The sequence below is a fragment of the Pan paniscus genome, chromosome 12 (assembly GCF_029289425.2).
Source record: "Pan paniscus chromosome 12, NHGRI_mPanPan1-v2.0_pri, whole genome shotgun sequence".
NCBI lineage: Eukaryota > Metazoa > Chordata > Mammalia > Primates > Hominidae > Pan > Pan paniscus.
The window spans coordinates 56,601,340-56,624,418 of NC_073261.2; the positions used below are offsets into that span (position 1 = coordinate 56,601,340).

At 43.6% G+C, this 23,079-nt stretch overlaps 1 protein-coding gene across 5 annotated transcripts in view; it reads right to left on the bottom strand.

Annotated features, from left to right (window-relative positions):
- Positions 1-23,079, bottom strand: part of ANXA4 (annexin A4) — a 185,743-nt gene that overhangs the window by 16,984 nt on the left and 145,680 nt on the right. For all 5 annotated transcript variants that reach the window (XM_034953318.3, XM_024927721.4, XM_063594890.1 and 2 more), the window contains 4 exons: positions 7,896-7,990; positions 6,030-6,143; positions 4,509-4,599; positions 1,833-1,912 (listed from right to left, as the gene is read on the bottom strand). In XM_034953318.3, the coding sequence (XP_034809209.2) occupies positions 1,833-1,912; positions 4,509-4,599; positions 6,030-6,143; positions 7,896-7,990 (380 nt within the window). The remainder of the gene's footprint in view (positions 1-1,832; positions 1,913-4,508; positions 4,600-6,029; positions 6,144-7,895; positions 7,991-23,079) is intronic.

Below are 23,079 nucleotides of genomic sequence, written 5' to 3' on the forward strand. Positions count from 1 at the left end.
AAATGCGCTCGCATTATTACAATGGCTCTGATGTGTGCCTAGAGGGCTGAGCCTCAGTGTGGCCCCTAACGTTGCATGAGTGCCTCTGCCAATAGCAGGAGAAGCTTCCCAGGGACAGCTCCCTCCACTATCTCCTGGCCTCCCCCACCACCCCACTCTCCTGTGTCTTCCCAGCTGACTCATGCCTTCCTAACTGGCAAATCTACATTGATCAACCTCTGCCAAAAGGGGGTCGGGGTGTGCATGTAGTTCCAGCTACTCGAGGCTGAGGTGGGAGGATGTCTTGAGGCCAGGAGTTCAAGGCAGTGAGCTAAGATGGCACCTGTGAAGAGCTGGCCTGGGAAACATAGCAAGACCTTGAATCTTTAAAAAAAAAAAAAAAAAGGTGGGGAGGTTGGGAACAGAGGAGAGTCAAGAGAATATGAGACCTATGGTGGGACTTGAGGATCCCATAAAAATGTCCCCCTACCCCTCACCAACACCAGCTCACAAGAAGGCAGGGTGGAAGCCTCTGAAGAATGCTAACAAATGATAAAATGGGCTACTTTCCTCTAGTTTTTAGGCTATTTTTTTTGTTATACTGTCTCGATGTTCCATGGTCTAGGCATGGCTCATCAGAGTGGTAAATATGGGAGGAAAAGAGAAAGTGGGAAAGAAATATGAGACACAGGCAGGCGTTACTAAGTAAATATTGGAGACAAGAGCAAAGTGGAAATTGGAGATGATTTCCAGGGTTCTGCTTCTTTAGGTGTAGGAGGAACAACAGCAATATTAACAGAAACAGGCAAGTCCGGAAGAAGAGCTGGTTTGAAGGGAAAATGAGTTCTGGTTCAGTTCATTAAGGGGATAGTAGAATATCTGTAACGAAACATCTAAAAAGCAATGTGAAATGACAGTCTCAACCTCAGGAAGGAGGCCGGGGATAAAGATGCAATTGGGAAGTGATGTGAAATGTCTGAAGTCTCCAGCTTCCCTTTTCAGGCAACCCTGCCCCACCTAGCTCAGTCCTGCTTTATTTTCCAACTGGAATTTTCCAGGTAGCTTCCTACCTGGTCGTCCAGCCTCCAGTTCCTCACCACTGTTCATCCTACACGTCACTATTACATTACTCTTCTGAAAGTGCAGCTCCAGTCACATCACTCCCATCATCGTTGTCATCATCACGTCATCTACTGCTCCCAAATAAATAAGTGTAAACTGCTCCCAACATAGAATTCCAGTTTATCCTCCCACCCTGTTTCCAGAATCACTAGCCCAACTGTTCAGCCAGTTGTTCCCTGAACCCCATGTTCCCTGCCTTATTCTTACTGTTCTTCCTGTCTGCAATACACCCACCCACGTCTCTGCCTCTTGAAATTCTAGTAATCCTCCAAGTCCTCTCTGAACCAGCATCTCTGTCATGAAGCCTTTTCTTTGTTTCTACAACCAAATTTTCTCCTTGAATCTTCTTTTTCCTATGCGCCTCTCCTTTGGCATGTAATCTTTTCATGCCTTCTAGCAACTGTGTACCTGATGGATTCCCTTATGACAATATATACTCTTAAGGCCCAGGAACTGCCTCTGAATCATCTTCATAACTCTCAATGCACTGAGTGACAGGGGGACCTGGCAGGTATTAGGTACTTGTAAATATCAAATTAAAGTAGAAAAAATGGGCAGGCAGGATTAGCCAGAGTCTCTGAAGGAGAAATAAGATAAAGGAACAGAGGGGTCTGAGAACACTACCTGGGGAATATCCACATGTCAGGGGCTGAAAGGATGAGAAAGGCTGGCAAAGGGGATAGAGTGGACATTTCGATAAAACCCGCCCCCCATCAGAAGCAGTCACTCACAGCTGACAGAGACACCAGCACTCGCTGGAACATGAACGATGTGTCAGAGCGAATGTCATCTTCAAGGCTCCATCCATATTCTAGCAAGAGAGTGAAATTAGCTACTTCAGAATTAAGAGTCTTGCCCAATGCCCTGTCACACTCCAGAGCAATCTGTCCCCTCAAGACCAGCCTGCTTATGGAAGCAGCTTATCATGAGGTTTTTTCACCCCACACACAGTTTTTCAAAAACTAAACTCTGGTAAAATGGTCAAGATCAGCTTATCCTGTCACACGATATTCCTGTTTTTGTTTTGTTTCTTTTGAGATGGAGTCTCATTCTGTTGCCCAGGCTGGATGGAGTCTGGAGTGCAGTGGCACCATCTCAGCTCACTGCAACCTCTGCCTCCTGGGTTCATGCAATTCTCCTGCCTCAGCCTCCCGAGTAGCTGGGATTATAGGTGTGCCCCACTATGCCCAGCTAATTTTTGTATTTTTAGTACAGACAGGGTTCTGTCATTTTGGCCAGGCTGGTCGTGAACTCCTGACCTCAGGTGATCCGCCTGCCTTGGCCTCCCAAAGTTCTGGGATTGTAGGCGTGAGCCACCGCACCCGGCCAAGATATTCCTGTTTCTTAAAATGTGAGGTTGAAAAAGCTGGGTCTGAAATCCTCCCTCTGTGCTTCCTGCCACCCAGGGGTCCGATCTGAACGTGGTTCTCAGTGACACAGAGGGAACCACAGCTGTGGAGCAGCCCCTGCTGCTTCACTGATGGAAAGCAACCAGATAGGAGCTTCTGAACCCGGCTTTGAGGTGGGGCTGGGGTTGGAGCGCTGTCAAATGCAAATCCTAGCATATGCCTCTCTGCCACGTCTCTCACTTGGGAGGTTCTGACAGGTTATCCATGAGAAGCTCCACGGCCGAGCGCAGTGGCTCATGCCTATAATCCTAACACTTTGGGAGGCTGAGGAGGGCAGACTGCTTGAGTCCATGAGTTCGAGACCAGCCTGGGCAACATGGTGAACCCCCATCTCTACAAAAAATACAAAAATTAGCTGGGTATGTTGGCGCATGCTTGTAGTACCAGCTACAGGGGAGGCTGAGGTGGGAGGATCACCTCAGCCTGGGGAGGTCAAGGCTGCAGTGAGCCATGATCATGCCACTGCACTCCAGCCTGGGCCACAGAGCGAGAACCTGTGTCAAAAAAAATAGGCAGGGGGAGCTTCAGCAAGAAATTAAAAATCACTTCTTCATTATTAATTTTTAAAAAGCAAAAACGAAAAGAGAAGCTCCAGCCCTTCACAGCCCTCAGGGAAGAAAACCCTCATTGGGCAGATGTGGGGATTGGGTTGCTAAATCCAGACTCCTAAGGTTTAGAATCTCCTGCTCTGAACACTTCCCACAAAGCTCTTATTGTGGTTGTTTTCTTTCTATAAAGGTAACACATGTTGACCACAGAAGACTTAGGAAAAAACAAATAAGTAAAAAGAAGGGGCAAAGCGAGGAACTCCACTGCAGTCTAATCACCCAGAAATAAGAATCATTGACAACATTTCTGTAAATATCCTTCCTCATTTTCCCCCACATACTCAAATTATTTTCATTTATTTAAAAAATACTGTGTTATTAACTGTGTTAATTTTTTAAAAATGGGATCATAGCATACTATTTTATGGCTTGCCTTTTTCACTTACATATACCAAACCATTTAATAAATATTTTAATAGTATTCTTGGCCAGGTGTAGTGGCTCACATCTGTAATCCCAGCACTTTGGGAGGCTGAGGTGGGCAGATTGCTTGGGCCCAGGAGTTTGAGACCAGCCTGGGCAGCATGGCGAAACCCCATCTCTACAAAAAATACAAAAATTAGCAGGGTGTGGTGGCGCACACCTGTGGTCCCAGCTACTCAGAAGGCTGCAGTGGGTGGATTGCTGAAGCCCAGGAGGTCGAGGTTGCAGTGAGCTATGATGGGGCCATTGCATTCCAGCCTGGGCAACAGAGTGAGACCCTGTCTCAAAAAAAAAGGCTAAATAAAAGAAAAAAATACTCTTTAATATAAGTTTTAATGACAACATAATAGTTCATTGTGTAAGTGTATAATATTTTGTTTAGACAATCTGCTACTGTTGGGCATTTTTAGCTAATGTAGACAATGCTGAATAAACACTGTGAGAGCTGAACCTCTGTGCATTTTTAGTTATATTCTTAGGGCAAAAAGTCAGGCATTTTTTAAAGGCACTTCATATGTACACCCTCTGGAGGTCTCTAAGGGGGAGTGAATGGCTGTCATTCTGATTTGGCTGGAGGACGTACAGTCCAGTCTGAAGGGAAGAATTTGGGCCAGACAGCCCTTCCAGACCATTCCTTGGAATGCTAAGATCTGCTGGTGCCACCACTTTTGAACAAGTACCTTAGATTCTTTGTCTGATAACAAGGAACAACTTTCCAACTTTTAGGGTAATAAAATACTGCACTGGGTAGGCAAAATAGAGTGTCATCTTCACCTGAGAAATCTTAAGGAGCCAACAGACCGCCATTTGCCTAAACAGGGATCTCCCTCGAAGCAGAGCTTGGCACCGAGGATCCCTCATGCTCAGCGTTCTGTGAAAAGTCTAATCAGCAAACAACCACCCGCTGCTACCCTCATTCTCTAATCACAGCGAAACCTCAGCCAGGGCCACTGCGGATGTCACGTACGCTGCTGGTAGGTTTGGCTTATGCGCCGGATCTCCTCAGGGGTCCGGGAGGCCAGGATCTCAATTAGGCAGCCCTCATCAGTGCCGGCTCCCTAAACAAGAAACCAGAGGACAGGGCTATATGAGCTAGTTTACAAAGCTGAGGCCCAGACACAGAAGGAATACATCTGTCATGAATCTGCAGAGAATAAAGACAATCCACTGCGTTCTAACAACAGGGTTTGTTCACTTTTATTGTCCCACCCGAAACCCAAAGTGTTTGCCGTAATAATTATGAGTAATAACAAACATTTCTAGGCTGTTTATTATGTGTTCGTTACTGTGCCCGGATAGGTACGGTTTCTGCCCTCTGGGGACTTAATTTTTCCTTGACCTCTTCTGCTCTCTTCCTCTGAAGGGCAGAATTTTCTGGCAAAGACTTTGTCACCTCTTTGCTTTCCCAGAGCCTGGCCCAGAACCTTCCACAAGTGTGAGTATTTATTGACATGGTTGAGGAGGATAATTGTACTCCTCGACTTATGATGAGGAGTACAATACACTGAAAATTTTTAAGTAGAACCATCCTAAGGTGGGGACCATTTATATTTGCATTACATACTTGGTCATTAAAATTTGGCAGACCCAGGCTAGGGCACAGTGGGTAGGTCATCTAGGGAAGCCAGGAACTCTTTTGCCAGAAGTAAGCCTATAGTAGACCTGGAGGCCCCTAAAGTGTCAGTCATAAAGTTACATATCTCAAAAGTAGTTAACATATCTCAAAAGTAGTTAGCTGTCTAGAGATAGCTAAAAGTCTCTAGAGCTGTACTAAAAGCGACAATTATAATCACTCCCCATTGAGCCACAGGAAGGAGCAAATGATTCCCTAACTTTTTGGAAAAGAATTTTTAAATTATAATTGGTATAATGTAAAGTAATGATGTGGTTTCAAGTTGTCGTAAATGAAGGAAAATCTCCTATACTTTACACCTGCTACTCTCAGAAGGCCTTGGTCATAGTTTCTTTCTTTTTTAAAAAAATTTAACTTTTACTTTAAGTGCAGGGGTACATGTGCAGGTTTGTTATATAGATAAACTTGTGTCATGGGGGTTTGTTGTACAGATTATTTCATTACCCAGGTATTAAGCCTAGTACCCATTAGTTATTTTTCCTGATCCTCTCCCTCCTCCCACCCTCCATCCCACATCAGGCCCCAGTGTGTGTTGTTCCCCTCTATGTGTCCATGTGTTTTCATCATTTAGCTCCCGCTTGTAAATGAAAACATATGGTATTTGATTTTCTGTTCCTGCCTTAGTTTGCTAAGGACAATGACCTCCAGCTCCATCCATGTTCCTCCAGAGGACATGATCTTGTTCCTTTTTACAGCTATTCCATGGTGTACATGTACCACGTTTTCTTTATCCAGTCTACCATTGATGGGCGTTTAGGTTGCTTCCGTGTCTTTGTTATTGGGTGACAGTTTCTTAAGAAAGCACATCAGCGTTTGCACCAACAGCACCAAGAGCACGAGAGGTAGAGCACAGACCTTCATGGCCCTTCGCAGCTCTTGCACGTCATACAGCACCGTGGGCGTCATCATCCCCACAATCACCTGCTCGAAGTTGCCACTCAGTTCTGACTTCAGGTCGTCTATCAAGTCCTGCAATGCAAGAAAGTAGCTCCGCTTAACTGCTATAGTAAATTAGACCAGCTACTCTCCAGGTGTGGTCCAGGGATGTCTGGGGTCTCCAAGACCCTTTCAAGGGGCCTGCAAGTCAAAACTATCCTCAGAATAACACTCAGATGTTATTTGCCTTTTCACTGTCATTCTTCCACAAGCATACAGTGGGGTTTTCCTAAGGCTATTTGACATTGTCTGTGCATCAACAACTGTCTGTTCAAATACTCCCCCCATTTTCAAGTACTTATCTGTACAAGACCAGATTTTCTTCATATACCCCAATCAAAACCACATATCATAACAAATTGAAGTAGAAACAGGTATGAGAAGCCATCTGTCTTCCATTAAGCCAGACAGTAAAGAGATCTGCAAAATGTAAAACAATGCCAATCTTCTCACTAAATTTTTTTTGTTTTGGGATATATAGCTATTTTTCATTAAAATGTTATTTACAGTAACATACAATATACTTATTATTTTTATTGAGTTAACAAATATCTATTTTTAAATGCCCTCAGTTTTAGTTTCTAATAGGGCAAATATCAAAAGATATAACCCACAAAACCAAAAGTCCTAAAAAATTTAAGAGGTAAAGGAGCTTTGAGGTGAATATGTTTGTAGACACCGATGTAAATGTATTTGCCTACTTAACAATACGTCTTGAATATACTTCCAAGTCAATATTCACTGATAACCTTTTTAGCAGCTGTGGAGATTTCTATAGATAGGTGCAACATAATTTCTTTTTTTTTTTTTTTAGATGGAGTCTTGCTCTGTTGCCTAGGCTGAAGTGCAGTGGCACGATCTTGACTCACTGCAGACTCCGCCTCCCGGATTCAAGCGATTCTCCTGCCTCAGTCTCCCAAGTAGCTGGGATTACAGGTGCCCACCACCATGCCCAGCTAATTTTTTTGTATTTTTAGTAGAGACGGGGTTTCACCATGTTGGTCAGGCTAGTCTCGAACTCCTGACCTCAGGTGATCCACTCGCCTCGGCCTCCCAAAGTGCTAGGATTACAGGTGTGAGCCACCACACCCAGCCTAATTTCTTTAACTAGTCACCTGTTTCTATTTTTCTACTGTTATATACATAAGGCATTTAGTTGTATCTTTGTGATCATTCATGACTATTTCTTAAGGCTCAATTCCTGAGATATAGTTTCCAAATATAATTATTTGGAAAATGGACCAAATTCTAAAGATGTTTATTCACATTTCCTCCTGGAATGGGTCAGAGAGTTTAAGAACTTGTTTAAGATCAATTGATGAAGAAGGAGCTGAATCGCTATTTTTTTTTTTTTTTTTTTTTTTTTGGGATGGAGTCTGTCTCTGTTGCCCAGGCTGGAGTGAAGTGGCATGATCTTGGCTCACTGCAACCTCCACCTCCTGGTTCAAGCAATTCTCCTGCCTCAACCTACAAAGTAGCTAGGATTACAGGTGCCCGGCACCACGCCCGGCTAATTTTTGTATTTTTTAAGTAGAGATGGGGTTTCACCATGTTGGCCAGGTTGGTCTCAAACTCCTGGCCTCAAGTGATCCGCCTGCCTCGGCCTCCCAAAGTGCTGGGATTACAGGTGTGACCCACCACACCTGGCCTCAAGAACATCTTTAAACAAGACAAAGGATCGATCTTTTAAAACACAAGGTCACTTCGGGAACCTAGATCAGGAAGAGGCCCTGCTTCCTGTTGCTGCCAAGTCAGCCAGACAGAGCAGGAAAGACTGTGGCCTACCCTGCCGATGGTGCTCTTGTAGGCTGTCCTGATCTCCTGGCGCTGGGCGGTGTTGCGGTAGGCAAGGACGCTAATAATGGCGTCTTCATCGGTGCCTGGGGGAAGAAGGGAGACAGCAGGTAAGTGTGATTTGAGAGAGGAATGAGAAAGCGGGTTCCTCTGTGGACATTGGAGTTACCCAAACACATGCAGAGGGCTTTCTAAGAAAAGAGGCCCTTATTCAGAGGGTTTGTCTACTTTTTGGGAAACAGATGCTAGGTTCGGGACTTAGCCTCTCCTTTAATTAGCTGTTTACTACTGAACAAAATGGTTAACTTTCTAAACATTAGTTTCCTTATCTGCAAATGTGAATGATGACAGTGATTTCCCTCGATAGGCTGCTGCAAGTGTTAATATAATTAAATGCCTAGCACTTACTAAACATTTAATAAATGTTGGCTGGAGTAATTCTTCTTTCTCTCCTCTAGAATAGTTGTTTTTTTTTTTTTTTTTTTTTTTTTTTTTCGAGAGGAAGTCTCACTCTGTCACCCAGGCTGGAGTGCAATGGCGCGATCTCAGCTCACTGCAACCTCCGCCTCCTGGGTTCAAGCGATTCTCCTGCCTCAGCCTCCTGAGTAGCTGGGATTACAGGGCTGTGCCACCACCCCCAGCGAATTTTTGTGTTTTTAGTAGAGACAGGGTTTCACTATGTTGACCAGGCTGGTCTTGAACTCCTGACCTCAAATGATCTGCCCTCCTCGGCCTCCCAAAGTGCTGGGGTTACACGTGTGAGACACCACGCCCAGCCATCTCCTCTAGAATTCTTTTCATGTCTTTTGAATCTCCTCTCTCTCTCTTCCATATTCTTGCCTTTTTTTTGTTTTTATCTCTTTATCATCTCCTCTGAGTTTTGAAACAATTCAAACTTGTCTGTTAATTCACCAATTTGGCATTTTGCAGAGTTTAAATTGGCTGTTACTGCATTCACTGTGTTTTAAAATCTGGAACTATGTTTTGCACTTCTAAGCTATCTTTCCTGAACACAAATGGTTCCCTTTTAGAACTGCTGACAAATTACCATGATACAACATCTTACCAAAACTTTAAGCAAAAATTACAAATTAAAAATGTTCTAAGTTTTGCTTGCCTGTTTCTTGCAGCAGCTTTAACAAGGAGACTTTATTCTGATTTTTCAGATTGGTCCCTTGTCTTTATAACAGCTGGCTGTTCATAAATGTTTGGTGAATCTTCTGTTTCCTCGTTGTTTGTGCTGTATGGGGGGTTGGAATGGGTTTCAGAAATGATTCTATTGAAAATATTTCACGGAGAAATGAAAAAATACAGCCAAACTTTAGTTATCCTTGGCAAGGTTAGAGATGCAAAAAGATGTGAGGTGTGGAGAGGAAGCTATAGAACTTTAAGTTTACATACCTTGAGGACCTACTTTCTGTTCCTTTTTTTTTTTCTTTTTTTGAGATGGAGTTTCGCTCTGTCACCCGGGCTGGAGTGCAGTCCAGCTCACTCCCTCTCCCTCCCAGGTTCAAGCAATTCTCCTGCCTCAGCCTCCCTAGTAGCTGGGATTACAGGTGCCCGCCACCATGCCTGGCTAATTTTTTTTTGTATTTTTTACTAGAGATGGGTTTCACCATGTTGACCAGGCTGGTCTTGAACTCCTGACCTCAGGCGATCCACCTGCCTCAGCCTCCCAAAGTGCTGAGATTACAGGCATGAGCCATCATGCCCAGCCGTGTTCCTATTTTTAAAAAGGAGAGGACAATCCATATAACAATCCATTTCTCCCTTGGCACTCTCAGCTAGGAGGGGGTGTGGAGGGGGCAGAGAGGGTTCATTACCTTTTGTTCACTCCCTGTTTCTGTGAAAGGGATCACTCTTCCCCCCAGTCAAGCCAAGCTGAAATCCTCAAAATAGATTCAATTTTTTTTTTTTTTTGAGACAGAGTCTTGCTCTGTGGCCAGTGTGTAGTGCAGTGGTGCCATCTCGGCTCACTGCAACCTCTGCCCCCCGGGTTCAAGCGATTCTCCTGCCTCAGCCTCCCCAGTAGCTGGGACTACAGGTGCACACCACCACACCCAGCTAATTTTTGTGTTTTTAGTAGAGACGGGGTTTCACCTTGTTGGCCAGGATGGTCTCGATCTTTTGACCTCGTGCTCTGCCCACCTAGTCCTCCCAAAGTGCTGGGATTACAGGCGTGAGCCACTGCACCCAGCCCAATAGCTTTGATTTTTTTACCTTCTCCTTTCCTCTTCATTCAAGTCCACGGTCATGCAAAATGTTGCTTTACAGCCTCTTTTGCATTCTTTCACTCTTTTTATTTCCTATCACAACCATTCCAATTCAAGATTTCAGGGTTTCTTCTTAGACAAGTGCAGATGTCTGCTAACCAGTATTCTTAACTCCTGGTTGGTCTTCCCAGAGTCTTGCCAGATTCATTTTTGTAAAAAGAAAAACTCTCACAATGTCCCTCCCCTGCTCAGAAATACACAATGGCTCCCCATCATCTGCTGGATTTACTTTAGGCACTGCAGCCTGACATTTGAGACTCTCTACAGTATCCCATTCACTATTGTAAATAGCCACATAAAAGGACACTAGGCAGCCAAATTCATGGACTCAGCTCTTGAAATATTGCGCTTTACCCAACTGTGCTGCACTCCAGGCTCCTGACCCCCTTCATTACCAGTCTATTGGTTTATATGTCCCCTTAACCCCCTCCATTTAGCATCATGATTCTGTCATATGTTGTTTCCCAGCCAGTGCCTGTGGGTCATCCCCGCATGTCTATGATTCTTATGGGTGCTTTCTCAGTAGCACCCCTAGAACCTCCTTCTGGTACCTGCTTTCTCAGAAAGCTCCCAACCAGCCTACTCCTGCTTTGCAAGTACCTCCTGCTGATACAGGAGATAGAAAGAAATTGTTTAAGCAGATAGTGAGGGCAGGTCGGGTGTGGTGGCTCATGCCTGTAATCCTAGCACTTTGGGAGGCTGGGGTGGGTGGATCACTTGAGGTCAGGAGTTCAAGACCAGCCTGGCCAACATGGTAAAACCTTGTCTCTATTAAAATATAAAAGTTAGCCGGGTATGGTGGTGGGGGCCTGTAATTCCAGCTACTCAGGAGGCTGAGGCATGAGAATCACTTGAACCCGGGAGGTGGAGGTTGCAGTGAGCCAAGATCATGCCAGTGCATGCCACAGCCTGGGTGACAGAGCGAGGCCCCATCTCAAAAAAGAAAAAAAAAAAACAAAAAACAGATAGTGAGGGCAAAAGAGTCCTTGGCAGAACTTCCCTTGTAACAAAAAGCAGCCCCCAAAATCATTTTTTTTTCTAACAAAGAGCAGCCTGAAAAATCAAGCTACAAACGTAGATAAGGAAACTGAAAGCTTGCACAAGGGAATGCTGGCCGCTGTGCCAACAGAAAAGGGCTACCTGGGGGCCAGGCATGTCCACCATGGAAACTCCACCTTCCCTTTTTTGTTAGCATGTGTACAGTAAGAAAGAAATGACCAATACAGTACAGCTCAGGCTGAAAACCCACCTGCATAATAAAAGACTGGGGTAGGGACTGTCAGAGATTCATGCCCTATGCAGATAGCACACCTGTTTCTAACTGGTTTTTGGTGCCCTATGTAGATCAGACATCAGCCCCCCCACCCCCAGCCCCTGCCACAGCTCATCTATAAACACCTCTGCATTTCACCATGAATTGGTAACCCATTTTTCTGGAATCCCTCTCTGTAGCAGAGAGCTAGTCTCTTTCTTTTCCCTATTAAACTTCCACTCTTAACCTCACTCTTTGTGTGTCTATGTCCTTGATATCTGTGGCCATGAGACAACAAACCATGGGTGTCACCCCAGACGAGGCCACTTCACTGCTGCAAGACACTTTTCTGTGGATTTACCATGACTCCCCTAGACCTCAGCACATGTCATTCCATTCACCTGAAACACCTTGTCCCTTAATTCTGTTTACAGAAACTCAATCATCTCCCAAGGTCCATTTTAACATCTACATCCTCCAAGAAGCTTTGCCCGATGCCCCCAAGTGAAATATGATCTCTTCTCTTTGAACCCCAGTGGGATCTTATTTGTGCCCCTCCTGTCACTGTTATATTATGAATTAATCATAGTTATTTTTGTGCATGCCTTAGCTGTGCTAGTATTCATAGACTATTTGAACACAAGAACTAGGGATTATAATCCTTGTCTTCTCCAACAGTCTGCCTTGCATTGGCCCACACATAACAGGCACTGAAAAGGGGTTGGTTGTGCCAAATGTCTCCTCACCCTTTATGCTGATAATTCTGAATGTAATATGGGCTACATTTTGAATTATGGTGTCCTTGTAACATACCAAAGAATTAGGATAAACTGAAAAAAAAGGTGGGTCCTATGCCTTTCTCTTTTTATGAAAAAGGGAAAAGAAGAAGATACATAGATTCAGGACAATGTTCTCTTCAGAGATGGGCAGCAGCATAGAACAGTGGCTTAAACTCCAGCTCTGGAATCAGACTTGAGGCAGCTGATCATGCAAAGATGAAAGGAAAGTGTTCTAGGAATTAGCTAGAATCCTGAATATACCACTTAATAGTTCTGAGACCGTGGGCAAGTCAGCCAGCCTCACTCACTATACTTTACCTTCTCAACAGTAAGACAAGCTTCTGTCAGGATTAAAACAGATAACCCATGGAAAGCATCTATCTGTATGTCTGACACATAGTAGAGCTTAATAAACATTTGCTATTATTGCTACGGTTGTTGTTACTGTTAGCAACATTGAGGCTGAGTAAAATGAATTCTTTTTGGATAGAAAGATGGTCTCATGGTCAAGTGTTTTTACCCAAATCTCAAGGAGATTCTAAATAGCAGCTAAGAACCAGGGGATACTTCTCTGGCCAAAAGTCTACTGAGACAAGGTCTTGGGGGCAGAGGCTAGGCCAGGTAGTTTGTGGTGCACATAGAATCACTGTACCTACCCAGCATGAAGGTGTTGGCCCCCAAGGAGCTAACTGGAGGGTAGCATGCTGGAAGACACTACCAGTGTTATAGGAGGCAAAAAGAAATTATTTAGGTAGACATTTAGGGTAAAGTGAGTCCCCAGCAGAAAACTTTCCTTTTAACAAAAAGCAGCTCAAAAATAGCTCCGTTTCTAACCACACACAGTTAAAAAAAATCACTTCTCTTCTAACAACAAGCAACCTGAAAGTTCAGGCTGTAAAATACAGATAAGACAGCTCAAGCACAGAAGAAGGGGTGGAAGTCTCCTGGGTAATTGCCAAACTTCACACTTATACAATGGGCCCCAGTAAAACAGTGGGTCTTAATAAGCACATTCCTTTCCCTTTAGGTGCACTAAGATAGAGAAACTAAAAGCAGACTCATGGGGCGGATGCCTGCAGCTGCAAGAAGATGTATGGGAACAGACACAGAAACTCTCCCTCCCAGATAAGCAAGACAAAGAAACACAGACTAAGAGTCAGCCTATGTGGTCAGGGAATGGGATAAGAGCTGATAAAAAAAATTCTGCTCTATATAGATAGCACACTTGGTCGCAGCTAAACCATCAGGCCCTAAGAGGATAAGACATCCCCTCCTCATGAGGCCCCTCCTCCCTAGACCATTTATAAAAACCCTGACATTTTTACTACTGCTTAGCAACCTGCTCGGGACCCCTCTCTGTGACTGTGAGCTGTTCTGTTATTTTGCCTATTAAACTCCTGCTCCAAACTCACTCTATGTGTGTGTGCATGTCCTTGACCTCAATATCCTTGGTCGTGTGACCAAGAACCTCAGTATTTACCCCAGACAACAAGGCTGCTTCATTTTGAGGGCTCGTCCGGGATTTGAAGGTGACTTCATCAGAAGGGTGAGTAAAGGAGCGGACTCTACTTTCACTTCCGAGGCTTCTTGTCCTCCGTTTTTATTCTCTCAAATAACTATCAAAAACACCGGGCATCTGACAGCTGATTAAGGAGCCACAAGGACTGGCCACCAGTCTTGAAGACTCAGATGTGAGGCTTGCTGGGGAGGACCTAGTCAATCCCCCGGTGCTCTCAGGGTGCCGGGAATGTTGGCTGTGTCCAAACTAGTTTCTTTTCACAGAAAGCCTGGTTGTTGTATGGGGCTGGAATAGGTCCTGGAGCAACTGAGAATTTCTGGCCAGGGCCACACCCTGGTGTTATTCAAAAGGCTCCTGGACTGACCCCAGCCTCTGATTGCCTGACTGGGTGTCAGCCATAGGATCTCCAAGTTTTCCTATTGCAAATCTTATTTTCCTCCTTTCCTTTCTGCAGTCACCATGTCTCCCATCTCCTCTCTGTATGCAATGCTGCAGGAATTTTTACAGCCCAGGAAATAATTCAATTAGGCAGGTTTAGCAACCACCATAGTAACCAGGAATGCAGGTTAAGGGATTGCTGTTTTTCTGACTTTTTACAGACAGGGGAATTCCATGATCCAGATCTCAAAGACTATTTAACTCCTAATGATAATACTTCCTGGGGTTGGGTGGGAGGTTATTTTCCCCCCAGTAAATGCCCCTCTGTCCACTTAGGCTGTTTCTTTTCCCATGTGAGGAACCAGCACTGTCCAGTCGGACCAGATAGCCCCTCTATGAGGCAAACTAACTTTCTCCTGTTAGGAGGTATGCTGTGGGGACGGCATGCCACAGGTCAGACTTCTCTCTCCATCCTTTGTTTAAAGAGCATATGGAGGAAAAGTTACTGCCTGGTATTCCACTAGCACCACCTAGTAAAACGGGAATCCTCTCCATGAGGAATCTTGTCTGCCCTTTGCTAAAAGTCTCTGGCTTTTCAGTTCTCCTCCCTTTTACATCCCTCTAATAGAGACCAAACCTTAAGCCCCCTCTGCAAGTGGGAGAACTCTGCTTTCAGCAGCAAGGAGGAACATGTCCTCCAAAACCAAATTTTAGTCTCAGTACTCTCTCTGGTAGCAGGAAGGCCACCATTTGACCCTTACGTTCTCTGAAGACACCCATTCTGCCTACAACTAGAATGGCATCTAAATAGAAAGGGGATTTTATGTCTGGAAGTTAACCGGAACCACCACCTAAGAATAAATCCTCTAGTCCAGTCCATAATAGCAGAGTATAAAGCTCATTCCAGTACACTCCCTCCATTAAGGGGCCTTGCTTAAATGCAAGTGTTACATTATCTCTCCGGAGATCCATTTATCAAGAAGCCACGCAGGTCACACAGGTCTAGGAGGTCAGAGAGTAATTACCCAATTATTAGGCAGAGGACTGAGGTCATATGGGTAAACAGGACTAGCCCATTGATTAGGTCCTCTGGTATTACGCTTGGGGATCACACCTGCAACCATGGGGCTGCAATTATGGTGCTGGGACCCAGGGACCAAGGAGGGAGAACAGCCAGGAGGACTCTCCTACTGTGTCCCCTCCTCCCTGAGTCACATTGAAAAGAACCAGGAGACCGAGGAACACCTCTATTCTTGTCTCTTTTGCAGATGGGTAACAAGCCATCTTCAGCCGGCACTCCTCTGGAGTGCATTCTGAAGCACTGGGAGTCCTTTGACCCTAAAACTTTGAAGAAAAAGCAGCTCATTTTCTTTTGCAGAAGGGCATGGCCTTCTTACTGTCGCAGGGATGAACAGACATGGCCAGCTGAAGGGAACCTTGATTTTAATCTTATCCATCAATTAGATCTTTTCTGTAGACAGGAGAGCAAATGGTCCAAGGTCCCCTATGCACAGGCTTTCTTTGCCCCGCGAGACAACCCAGACGTTAGCAAGCACTGCACAATTGACTCAGCTCTCTTAGCAATCATATCAGGCGGTCTGTGGAGAGTAATTCCCCTAATTTAGAAGAGCAAGTTTTGCAGGAGCCATTGGGGGCAGCTTCTAAGTGCCCCATCCTTCTAGTTTTCCTAATCTGGGGCCCCCTCCAACTGCACCATCAGCTTCTCCAGCTTCACCATCTCCAAAGCTCCCCACTGCCCCAGCTTCACTTCTACCCCTACAAGAAATGCCAGATGGAAGGGGCACTCCTAGGGTACATGTTCCCTTCTCATTACAGGACTGTAGAAAAATAAAGGGAGACTTGCGCCGATTTTCTGACGTCCCTAATAGGTAGACAGAGACCTTCCAAAATCTAACTCAAGTGTTTGACTTCACATGGAGAGCTGTTATGTTGCTTCTAAGTCAAACCCTCACTGCAGCCAAAAAGCAGGCAGCTCCTGATATTAGAAGGAAACCACAAAAACAGGCTATAGGACCAGAGAGTACCTTGGAAGATCTCCTGAAGGTGGCCACCTTGGTCTTTTACCATAGGGACTGGGAGGAGCCCCAGGAGAAAAAGAGAAAGTGACTAAGGCTCAAGTAGATGCTTTGCAGGCTTGCAGAGTCCAGGATCCTCAGGAAACATCCACTAATTGCTACTGGTGTGGCAAGCCAGAGCACTTTAAGAAGAATTGCCCAGGCAACAAGAAAAAGCCACCTTGACCCTGTCCAGCGTGTGGTGAAGACCACTGGATATTAAACTGCCCCTGGATATGGAGATCACTAGGTCCAGAACTAGTCTCACAGATGGTCCGGCAGGACTGACAGGTCCTAGGGCTCAGACCCCTGGCTCCAGTGGCTCAGACTGCCATCACTGTTCAGGAGCCCCGGGTGATTCTGGAAATTGAAGGAAGGGGGGTGGGCTTCCTCCTGGATACTGGAGCCAGTCTCTCTGTTCTCCTGTCCAATCAAGGCCTCCCGTCTTCCCATAGCACAACCATGGTGGGTGTCTCAGGAAAGACTCTAACCCAATATTCCTCTCACTGTAGTTGGGGGGAACTTATTATTTACACATGCCTTCTTAAATATGCCTGAAAGTCCCACTCCTTTATTAGGTAGAGACATTTTAGCCCACATGGGGGCCAGCATCCTCATGGCCCCAGGACAAACTCTTTGTCTTCCCTTAGTGAAAGCCAATATTAATCCAGAAGTGTGGACAACTTGAGGAAGAATAGGTCAAGCTAAAACTGCTAGGCCAGTTCACATCCGCCTTAAAAATCCCACTTCTTTTCCTAACCAGAGACAATATCCTGTAAAGCCAGAGGCCAGGAAAGGGCTAGAAGCTATTATTAGTAACCTAAAAATGCAGGGCCTCCTCAGACCCTGTAACAGTCCTTGCAACACCCCGATACTAGGAGCATAAAAACCCAATGGGGAATGGAGACTAGTTCAGGACATCTGTCTCATTAATGGGCCGTAGTCCCAATTCATCCAGTAGTCCCTAATGCCCACACCTTGCTGACTCAAATACCTGAAGGAACTAAATGGTTTATAGTCCTAGATTTAAAGGATGCCTTTTTCTGCATACTGTTACATCCTGACTCTCAATACCTGTTTGCCTGTAAGGATCCCTCCGGCCAGACCACACAGTTAACATGGATGGTGCTGCCTCAGGGATTTCAAAACAGCCCTCACTCATTTGGACAAGCACTGTCAAAGGACCCCTCTAAGTTTTCCCGTCCTCAGGTCAGGGTCTTGCAGTATGTAGATAACACTTTCCTCTATGCCCCAATCAAGGAAGGCTCAGGAAGATGCTAAGACTCTCCTCAATTTCTTAGCTGAAAGGGAGTATAGAGTCTCAAAATCCAAAGCTCAGCTCTGTCAGACTTCAGTAAAGTACCTAGTTCTGGTCTTATCAGAAGGGACCAGAGCACCAGGTGAGGAAAGGATTAGGCCCATTTCCTTTGATAATTAGGAAAATTCTTGGGCATTACTGGATTTTGTAAACTGTGAGTACCTGGGCACAGGGAAATGGCTCACCCTTTATACCACCTCATAAAAGAAACTCAAACAGTTAAAACTCACCCCTCTCTCTTTTGGGAACCTAAGGCTCAAAAAGCCTTTAACCAGCTAAACCAAGCCTTCCTGGCTAACACGGTGAAACCCCATCTCTACTAAAAATGCAAAAAAAATTAGCTGGACATGATGGCAGGCACCTGTAGTCCCAGCTACTCGGGAGGCTGAGGCAAGAGAATGGCGTGAACTCGGAAGGCAGAGCTTGCAGTGAGCTGAGATCATGCCACTGCACTCCAGCCTGGGCGACAGAGTGAGACTCCGTCTCAAAAATAACATAACATAACATAACATAACATAACATAACATAACATAACATAACATAATATAACATACCAGCCCTCAGTCTTCCCATGGGGAAAGCATTCAGTCTCTATGTAACAAAAAGGAAGGAAATGGCCCTGGAAGTTTTAACTAAGGCTTGAGGTCCAGCTCAACAGCCAGTGAGTTACTTAAGCAAGGAACTTAAAACTTGGTGGCCAAAGGATGGTCAGCCTGCCTCCAAGCAGTTACAGTGGAGGCTTTGCTGGTGTCAGAGGCCACTGGGTTAACCATGGGAAATAACTGTTTAACCCCACACAATGTAACAGGACTGTTGTCCTCTACGGAAAATATCTGGCTGACAAACAATTGCCTCCTCAAATACCAAGCTTTGCTGCTAAAGGGATCTGCAGTCCAGCTGAAAACCTGCCCTTGCCTGAGCCCAGCCACTTTCTCCCAGAGAAAACTGGAGAACCTAAACATGATTGTGAACAGGTAAGTGGAGCAAACTGGGTAAAAGAAATAATAAGAATTACTGTTTGCATTCTTTGTAAAGTTTTAATTAATGAAAAAGGATTTTCTTAAAGAGCATTCAGCTTAATTAAAAGTGGATATCCAATCAATGGGTATATTTAAAAGGCCTTTATGTTTTTCTCTTCATAAATCTTCTTAAATAAATCTTCATAAATCTGGAAACGGTTTTTTTCTCAGTTGACTGAATTGCTTTTTTTTTTTTACTGTGTCTTGCCACTCTTGGTGCACCTAGAATGGCTTCCAGTGGCCTGGGACTCCTTGGGGAAACAGAAAAGGCACCACAAATCCCATTTTAGGAAAAATCTGTTTTCCTCGGAGCCCCTGGAATTAAAGGTGAATAAATACCTCTCAAAATCGTCTTTGTCTTCTGGCTATGCTTGCTTATTAGGCCCTGGAAACTGTATTCCTAGCTCTGTTCTGAAAGAACCTCACTCAGAGGCCAATAATCCAATTGGGACATTGGCAAATGCAAAATCTTATAACTGCTGGATCTTCTTCTGTTTGTGTGGTTATATATGTGTTACCTGTGTAATGCCTATTAAAAAAAGGAGCTCTAATTAATTGGCCTAAGAAAAATAAGCGCTTAAATCAAACATTTTTAAGGGAAAAGTAAAAGCTGTGGTACCTTTCAGTTCATGTGACTTTAATCTTTAAAAATAAAAAGAGTCTTAGGAATTATTGGTAAAGTACAAATGTCTTCAAGGTATAAAAATGTGGTCTAAATTATGCAGGTCAAATACTAGTTTGCTAAATGTTTTAAGGTTGTAAACTGCTTTTTTTTTTTTTTTTTTTTGAGATGGAGTCTTGCTCTGTCGCCAGACTGGAGTGCAGTAGTGCGATCTCGGCCCACTGCAACCTCTGACTCCCTGGTTCAAGTGATTCTCCTGTCTCAGCCTCCTGAGTAGCTGGGATTACAGGCACGCGCCACCACATCCATCTAATTTTTGCATTTTTAGTAGAGACGGGGTTTCACCATGTTGGCCAGGATGGTCTCGATCTCCTGACCTCGTGATCCGCCCGCCTTGGCCTCCCAAAGTGCTGGGATTACAGGCAGGAGCCATTGCGACTGGCCGTAAAACTACTTCTTTATTTAGTCTTTAAAAACTGTCAACGTGCCTGCTTCACAATTGGTAGCACCTGGGAACATACGGAAGCAACCATGTCCCTAACTATGCTGAAAGGAGTCAAACATTATCTGCATCCAGCACATAATTAAAACAACCTAACAGGTTTTACATTAAAGTTAAAAATTACTAAAAGTTACCATTATAACATGTGATTGAAACTACTGAACATGGAATTACACGCAAAGTGTGTAAAAACAGTAAAAGATGTTTTTATTTAAAGATTATAAGAGGGCATGGAAATGTATATTTTGCTTAGAAATAAAGAATTGTCTTAAAGTAGAAGGTTTAAGCAAATTGTAAAAAAAAAAACTGTAAAAATCTTGCAAAAAAAACACTGCGTGTAAACATATTAACTAAATGCAAAAGGGCATTATATGGTTTTTTTCTGTCAATTAATCACTGAAATAAAAGCACAGCAAGGTTTTCTTAAAATGCTAATCTACTCTTTAGCAAAACTTGTCAAGGGTTATAACAGGTATGTGAAAATCTCACTTCATGGTCAAACTGGTTAAAATTAAATAGGATTGTCTATAATGTTTCATTTAAAATTAAGTTTAACATTAATAGCAAACTAATGCAAGGGTAAAATTTAACTTTCTCTCTTAACACGGGATTTTCATGGAATAGAAAAGGCTAATGAATGGTTTTTGCTTTTTCAAATTTCTGGCTCAACATTTTGGCAAAAACAAAAACTTTTGGTAATCTAAAATTCTATTTCATAATATCAAGTGTTTTAAATTTTAAATATACTTAACAGGCTTCCCAAAGTCAAACTTTAGTCTCAAGTCTGTCTTTCCTAACCCCTGGCTTTTGGGTGCTGCAGAGGACCCCTGAAGCATCTAGAAGAGAGGTAAACAGTATTATTTAACATGCTGAGGTACATAAAATTGCCAAAATGATGTCTAATACTCTTCAGGTTATATTTTAGGGAATAATATTAACATGTGTTCCAAAACTGTATGGGATGTCTATGGTTCTAGTGTCTGAATATGTGCTATTACAATTAAGGTTGTTATGTTGGGTTTTTGAAAAACACAAAAATAACCAAATTTCTTTGTCAATTGTATTTCTGACTGTATCCAAACTGGACATTTTGTCATTTACAGACAATTGTTGTTTTGTTTTAATTCTCTTCAAAAGATGGTTCATAATCAAGCCATGGGACTTTAACAAGTTCTCTCCAATGCAGGTTTGTCATGACCAAAAAATGTATGGGACTCATAAAAGGCTAAAATGTTTATAAATATCAAAACAAAAGTTAATGGAATGAACTGAACTAACAGAAAACTAAAGCAATATTCTTCACTTATTCTTAGAACACGGCTAATCCTTATTTTATTTTTTAGAGTCAAAAAAACTTGTCTTAAGCTAGCTACAGCCTTTGATAACTAAGCAAAGTGTACTACTATAGGCAAAGTTTGGAGCATGTTTATGTCTCTCTGCCTAATTCCTGTAGAATTTGGAAACTAGTTATAAATATTCTTAAATTACAACAATATAGTTGTTTGAATCAGTGCAGCAAGAATCCATTTTCTCTTGCAACAAAACACAATCGGAAAAACTGGTTGTTTTACCAAGGCTTTGACTGGAAGGGTATATTTCCCTTTAAGGAATCAAGCTTAACTTGCTGAGCCAATAAAAGCCCCTGGGGAAAACTGGCCTCATACCTGTCTGCACAGTCTCCATACAGGGTTCCTGACCTGCAGTGAGTAAAGAATGTCACTTTCTAACAGGCCTAGGAACCCCATGCTTCTGGAACCTCAAGAAGGAAAAAAAATTTATCCAACTCACAGGTATTTAAAAGTACAAACCTATGGCTGGGCTTGGCTTTAAAAAGTCCTATCTAAAATTCCTCATGGAACAAGGTTCCATCAAAGCCAATCTAAGAGGCTTATGTAAGGATGATTATTCTTGCTGTACTTTATGCAAATAATTAGGCCAAGTATAGGACTGAAGTCTGTTTTGCAAACAACTCAGTCCTATCATAGATTATTTTTAACAAAAATGAGGACTAGAGAAAGAGAAATTATGTTTTAAAACTTATCATACATCTGTTATTAACCTGTAGTCTCATCAGTTGTTTTTAAGTTCTTGCCTACATTTTAAACTAACCCTGCTTACTCCTGTCAACCAACCAGGAATCTCTGGCTGCAGCTCAGAGAAAACAGAAAGGCATCGGTAATAGAAAAATCTGGAAACATGTTCTAGTTCTGGGCAATTATCCTACAAATCCTGCCAGGTAAACTAGAACCCCAGGGTTTCTCCCTTTTTTGGGAAAGTAAGACCAAGGAAGCTAAACAAAGCCAAGCCCCATATACCCACTTACAGCAGCACAACCCATCTGAATGGCTCACAGGTATCAAACAAACTCTGTTGTCATGGTTACAGCCTATAGTGCCCCCATTAATAATAGTAATCTTAATACTCATATTTAGAACCTATATTCTAAACCTCCTTGTGAAGTTTATCTCTTCTCGCTTAGAAACCATCAAGCTTCAGATGGTGCTGAAAATGGAGCCGAAAATGAAACTGCCCTCCTACGAGGGACCCTTAAATCAACCCCAGGAGGAGCCCTAGCTGCTGTTCCCCACACAACGCCACTCTCCAGCAGGAAGTAGCCAGAAGAAATCGTCACCCAGTTTACCCTAGCAGCAGTTACGGATTTCATTCCTGAGGGGGGAAATATGTTATAGGAGGCAGAAAGAAATGATTTAGGTAGACATTTAGGGTAAAGTGAGTCCCAGCAGAAAACTTTCCTTTTAACAAAAAGCAGCTCAAAAATAGCTCCCTTTCTAACCTCATGCAGTTCAAAAAAAAGCACTTCTCTTCTAACAACAAGCAGCCTGAAAGTTCAGGCTGTAAAACACAGAGAAGATGGCTTGAGCACAGAAAGGGAGGGGGAAGTCTCCTGGGTAATCACCAAACTTCATATTTACACAGTGGGCCCCAGTAAAACAGTGGGTCTTAATAAGCATATTCCTTCCCTTTAGGCGCAGTAAGATTGAGGAGCTAAAAACAGACTTGGGGGGATGTCTGCAGCTGCAAGAAGATGTGTGGGAACAGACACAGAAACTCTCCCTCCCAGATAAGCAAGACAAAGAAACACAGAATAAGAGTCCATCTACGTGGTCAGAGAATGGGATAAGAGCTGATTAAAAAAAACTCTGCTCTATATAGAAGGCACACCTGGTCCCAACCAAACCACTGGACCCTAGGAGGATAAGACCTCCTTTGCTCATGAGCCCCCTCCTCAGTAGCCCATTTATAAAAACCCTGACAATTTTACTACCACTTGGCAAGCCGCTCGGGACCCCTCTCTGTGATGGAGAGCTGTTCTTTTCTTTTGCCTATTAAACTCCTGCTCCAAACTCACTGTGTGTGTGTCTGTCTGTCTGCAACCTCAATCTCCTTGGCCATGACACCAAAAACCTTAGTATTTAC